The sequence below is a fragment of the Callorhinus ursinus genome, unplaced genomic scaffold (genome assembly GCF_003265705.2).
Source record: "Callorhinus ursinus isolate GAN/ISIS: 27379988/994484 unplaced genomic scaffold, GSC_fseal_2.0 scaffold87, whole genome shotgun sequence".
Taxonomy (NCBI): domain Eukaryota; kingdom Metazoa; phylum Chordata; class Mammalia; order Carnivora; family Otariidae; genus Callorhinus; species Callorhinus ursinus.
Genome location: NW_027397149.1, coordinates 2,049,820 through 2,055,819, shown reverse-complemented (window position 1 = coordinate 2,055,819; position 6,000 = coordinate 2,049,820). Strand labels below are relative to the sequence as shown.

The window sequence follows — 6,000 nt, the reverse complement described above, 5'->3', positions numbered from 1 at the left end:
CCCGGGGCCCTGGGAGCCCAGCCCCACGTCCTGCCCAGGAGCCAAAGCCCAAACTCCTGGTCCTGACATGCGAGATCTTTGTCAGTGGACCCCAATCCCCCTCCCAGGCCCATCTCCCGCCGCACACAGTAGGTGCACAATATTTACTGACTGAATGGAAAATGGATTAATGAATCTCTTGATAAATCAATGCATGCGTGAATGAATGAGCACACACCTCCACGTGGGTGTCCCCTGGCACCTGAGACTCAAGCCATCTGGACCCGCCCCTGACCCAAGCCCGGAATCTGAGAGACTTTGCCGACTTTCCCCCTACATGAGTCTGTTGATTTTCCCTCGTGACTGGCTCCTGACTCTGCCCTCGTTGTCCCATCCCTGGGGCCACTTTGTGAACCAGATCACCGTCTTCTCTCTCTCTGAGCATGGGAGGGATACGGCGGCAGAGATCCTCCTAGAAATGCACAGCGGGGCTGTGGACTGTGGGTAGGTCCAAGCTTCCTAGGGAGGCTTTGAGTCCCTCTGGCCTGGCTCCCCCGACCTCCTCTGCAGCCGCATTTCTCACCCCCTGTGACCCTCCCCTCTCTCCACACCTGCTGTCTAGACTGTGGTAAGGTTCCTGTAATGTTCCGACTTTCTTCCTCTCTCTCCTCTTGCCTGACATCTAGACAACCTCCATGTCTTGGCTTAAATATCTTTTTCCCAAAGGAGCCCTCCTGACCACCGCCTCCTCCTCCCTCCCCCAGCAGGTGCTGCCTTTGGGATCCCACAGCCCCTGACTTGCCCCATCAAGATAAGAGCAAACACCAACAAAGCACTCACTCTGTGCCAGGCTCTGTTCTAAATGCCTCGCATGTCGGAGCTCAGCCCTCAGGACAGCTGTAAGAGGTAGGTGTACTGATTGTTGCCATGGCCCATGGAGAGGAGGCACAGAGAGGTTAGGTCACTTGCCTAAGGTCTCGGGGAGGTGCTGGAATCTAAACCCAGGTTGCCTGGCCCCAGAGCCGGGCACCAAACACGCCACACACTATACAACAACCATCTATCTGTCTAGTTCTCTGTCATGCCCATCTGTGAGGACAGACATCCATCTGGATGGCTTAATATCCTATCTCAAGTGCCTACTGCAGTGCTTGGCACATAGTAGGGGCACAATGAACTGTATCACCAGATAGATGGATACACAGATAGTTAAATAATGAGGATGGGTCATACGCAGAAGGAAGATGGACGGACATCTGACACAAGGAAGAATGATATCTGGTAAGTGGAGGATGGATGGATGATAGATGATGGATGGGTGGATGATGGATGGGTGGGTGGATGATGGATGGGTGGGTGGATGATGGATGGGTGGATGATGGATGGATGGATGATGGATGATGGATGGAGGATGGATGGATAGATGATGAACGGAGGATGGAGATAGATGGGCTGGTGATGGATGGGTGGATGGACGGATGCATGGATGGATGGGTGGGTGGAGGATGGATGGATGGATAGATGATGGACGGATGATGGAGGATGGATGTGAGGATGATGGAGGATTGATGGACGGATGATGGAGGATGAATAATGGATGGATGATAGATGGACTTACGGACGGATGAAGAACATTCTCTACTTGGGGGAAAGCTCTAGAAATCCTTCTGGAACGGGATGAGGCTTCTTAAAGTCCTGGGTCTGACCCCATCTCTGCCATTTACTAGCTCTGTGATCTTGGGCAAGTTACTTCATCTCTGTGACCCTAAGTTCCCTCATCTTTATAATAGGGATGTTTCCCCCAGGCACCTAAGCCCCAGAACTTGATGTAAAGGTAGCTGTAGACACAGGGTCAAGGGTCCCCATGGGGTCAGGACAGCTTAAGGCCTGGGCTTGAGGGCCTGTCTCCCAAATTCCCCACCTGCCTGTCCCATCCTTACCTTGCCCACCCTCTGGAATCCAAGGCAGCCTGCCAGCCTGGCTCCGCCCTGACCCTGACACCCCAGACCCAGCTTCCACTCTGGGCTCCCTCCTTCCGGCACCTCAGTGTCTGGCCCTGACCCCAGCACACTCAGGCTGTCCCACCTTCAGGCTCCTTGAGGACCCGATAGGGTGGGGCCCTGGGGGAGCAGCCACAGCCCAGAGAGCAACTGGCCTCCACACATAGCAAGAAAACAGGTTCAACAAGCATTTATTGTGCCCCTGCTGTGTGCCTGCTGTGTGCCCCCCCCCACCCTGTGGTGCCAACGCCAGGAAGCCCCACCCGCTCCCTGCCTCGTGCAGGGCTCCGCGCCGCCGGACACGCCCTGAACTTCCTGGCCGGCTTTCCGTGGTATCCCAGCTGCACCGGACAGGGTGCTGCATGTGACGGTGGCAAGAGTCAGGGGTTGCTGTCCCAGAGTCGCCATGCGCAGCCCTGTGCACTCCGTCAGGCCACTCCAGCTCCATGTCCAGAGCCCTGAGCCCCAGGAGGCAGTGGGGAGGGCAGGCCTGTGTCTCCCGCGCAGGCTGGCTGAGTTCCCAGCACACAGGCCAGCTTTCCAGGGGCACCAGAGCAGTCTTCTGGCGGGCGGCCTGAGGTCCGGGGGCCGCGCTGGGTCTCAGTCACACCCAGTGCCCCAGCACCCAGCACTGGCGGTTCAGCTCTGGCACCTCCTGTGCAGAGCCCCGGGGCCAGGACTCTCCCATGTGCGGATGGTGTCCTGCCAAAAGACGGGGTGGTCAGTACGCACGGCCGCCCTCCTCCAGCCACGCATCCATCGCCCACCCATCTCTGTTAACCTACATCCAGCTCTCTACCTCCCGCCTCACTCACCAGCTCACCGTCCATGCCCCCATCACCCACCCACCTCGACATACACCCGCCAACACCCACTGCCATCCACCTCCCACTGGCCAAGGTGCCCACCACCCCACTCAGACACGGTCTTCCCACCCACAGTCCCAAACCCACTCATGCACCTCCCACCTGTCAACACACCATCCATCCTCCTCCTGCCCCATTAACACCCCCAGCAGCCCGACTTCCCACAGCCACATCTGCCTGCAACTGGAAACATCCTCCTAGCCTCCCACTCACCCACCCTCTACCTCACCCGCCCACTTGCCCACTTCCCAACCTGCTGCCACATCCACTAAGTCACCACCGCGCACCCATCCACGACCCTCCAGCCTCCTGCCCCTCTCCCTGCCCACCCATCTCCCGAGCCACCCTGCCCAGCCAGCCCGTAACCGCCACCCACCACCCCACCAGGCTTCCCTGAGCCACACTGCGTCTCCACGTGTTCAAGGAGCTGGGGGAGGGTTAGAGAAGAACAAGCATACACAACTCCGGGCCCCGGTCCCTACGTGACCCCAGGGACTAAGCATGAGTGCACGGGTGTGCCCAAAGTGACTCCGAGCAGCGCGCTGGCAGTGCCCCACTGCTCCCAGAGGCCTGGGCGAGCAGAAGGGAGGGAGCTGGTCCCCATCCAACAAGCTCACTCCTCTCTCCCTGGGTTCTCGGAAGCCCACTCCCTGCCTTCACTCAAATGCCTCAACATCTCTGACATGCGGGAACCCTGTCCATCCCCACGCTGCGACCTGCTAACATGTCCTTGTACCTACTGTGAATCACCCTCAAGGCCCAGCTCACGTCTCTCCTCCTACAGGGAGCCCCCCAATGTCTCTTTGAGGCCATTGGCTGTTTCCCTCATCTTGGAGCCACCCCTCCCAGTGGCACTCCCTAGCGTGGCCCCCATCAGACCATGAGCCAAGGAGAATGATGGCTGGACCCTCAGCAGATGCTCCGCGATGGCTCATTGGAGGTGGAAGCAGAGAGGAAAACCGAGGGAGAGACTGGCATGGTGGGTGGGCTGGGGGGCCAGAGAGAAAACCAACAGACACTGAGCATTCACGGTCTATAGCCTACTTGATTCTAGCCTCACAAGCCTGGGAGGTAGCTAGCACCCATTTTACAGATGAGGGAATGGACACTCAGCAAGGATAAGCAGCTGGACTGAATTTCCTCATTAAAGACATTCATCGGTTTTTCTACTCTGAGCTCTAATGGAGGCTCAGACATTCTTGTCATCCTTTAGGGTCAGACAGGCTCTTTGTAGCAAGCCCCACTGAGCTGGGAATTCCTGCTGAAGCTAAGCTCTTGCTTGCATACCTCTACAGACAGACAGTTCATTACCCTTCCTCCACCCCCAAAGCAGCTCTGACTGTTGGGACAGTCTCCCTCATGGCAAGGGCTGGAAGGCCACGGGCAAAGGGGAGGACGGTTGTGCCAATTTAGGGGGTGGTTGTGGGGTTTTGTGCTTTGATGTTTTTTCTGGTTTTAATATTCTTTAATGTTAGTGCTTTGCTAATTTTATTGTATTTTTAAGAGGGTGGGAAATATTTGGCAAACATTCTGGAACCATTTGGCCTCAGGAAAAATGTCTGTTTTGGCCTCAGCAACTGAAACTTGCATTCTTTGGAAGTGAATGCTGCCAAGATATAGGTGTTTGGATTTAAAAAAAAAAAATCTAGAAGCAAATATTTGATGTGCAGAAAGGTTTGATTGTTTTTCTAAATGAATATTTAATAGTGATTGTAGCCTGCTCTCACCATTGTCAACAGGCCGAACCCCGGAGAGTCTGCTGGAACAGAAAGGGATCATGCATTTTGATGGAAAAGGAAAGGCCATGATCCCCATCCTTCCTTGAGTTAAAATCAGGCTGCTTGTTCCCTGGATCCAGAAGTGGATTTGTCACTGAGGAACTGGGACCCTCCTTTTGTCTTCGGCCTCCCGGGAGGGGCTTGGGGCCCAGAGCCATTTACAGTGGAGAGTAGGGAGCTCCGCCTGAGGAGTGCCCCCAGGCCACCACAACCCCCATGCACTTCCCATCTTCCAGTATCTTTACTTTTGGGCTAGTCACTAGCTGGGGGTGGCGGCAGGGGAGGGGGAAGCACCTGATGCTGTAGATTGGAGAATACCACCTCAAAATGTCTACGAGGCCTAACCAAATGACATAAATGGGCAAAGCAGCCATTCTTCAGCTCTGACCAATTGCTGCCATGGAGAACGTGGGCTCAGATCTTCCAAAAAGTTCAGAGAAACTGAAAATCAGAATTTCGAAATAAAATCTCCCAGATTTTCAATACTGACAACTGAGACTTTTAAAACATTTACAGCCATCTGTGAGCCAAGTAGCATCTCTTGGCTAGCCAGTTCTGACCTCTACTTCCCAACCTGCATCCTTGGTCCATAACTCTGTGCCATGGCTTTACACATTCTGGTCCCTCAACCCGATGCCCTTCCTTGCTGTTTCCTGGTTACTGAATCCCCCACTCGTCTTTCAAATGCTCCCCCTCTGGGAAGCATCCCATAACTTCACAGGCACAGGCTTCACTCTCCCCGTGACCCCACGACACGCTGCTGATCTCTCTCTCCCTGGGCTTGTGACTTTGTGTTGGGGACCCAGTGCAGGCAGGGACTGGGTCTACTTTCATCCCGGAGCCTTGGCCCCCCGCACCTGGCCAGGCACACAGCAAGTCCTGAGCTGACCCTTTATAACAATTGAAGAAATCATTCAGAAGGAGGATGGAGTAATTCCTAAGCCTGGAGAATGAGCTTTGCCTGCCCTTCCTATTCTGAGATTCTGTACATTATGAGAGCCTCCTTAGTCAGTCTCTCCTCTTGTGGATATGGGCTTAGGGGGAAAACTATAATTGCAGTCTTGCAGTCAGGGGTTCAAATCCAGGCTCCACTGCTTACAAGCTGTGTCTTTTTTTTTTTTTTTAAGCTGTGTGACTGTTGACAAGTACCTCGTCCTCTCTGAACCTGCAATGGATGTGAGTTACAAAGGGTTTGGCAGGCCCAGCAGGCCCCCTGCTAGAAGTCAGTCCTTCGTTATCCGACTTCAGATCGATGTAGAAATAGCAAAATGCCTGTATGGGAGGGGGTTGGATTCAACCACCTCTCTTCACAGATGGGGAGCCACGGCCCAAGGGTGGGAAGAGATCTGTCCAAGTTGCCACTCGGAAGGTTGATAG

The 6,000-nt window shown here is 54.8% G+C and overlaps 1 protein-coding gene across 5 annotated transcripts in view; it reads right to left on the bottom strand.

Moving 5' to 3' along the window:
• Window positions 1-2,153: 2,153 nt before the first annotated feature.
• The window catches only part of GSG1L (GSG1 like), a 201,910-nt gene continuing 198,063 nt past the window's right edge, over window positions 2,154-6,000 (bottom strand). For 3 of the 5 annotated variants that reach the window (XM_025854096.2, XM_073888102.1, XM_025854099.2), the window contains one exon: window positions 2,154-2,681. In XM_025854096.2, the coding sequence (XP_025709881.2) occupies window positions 2,408-2,681 (274 nt within the window). In that variant the 3' untranslated portion in view covers window positions 2,154-2,407. The remainder of the gene's footprint in view (window positions 2,682-6,000) is intronic. The other 2 variants (XM_025854098.2, XM_025854097.2) reach the window with 1 other exon arrangement.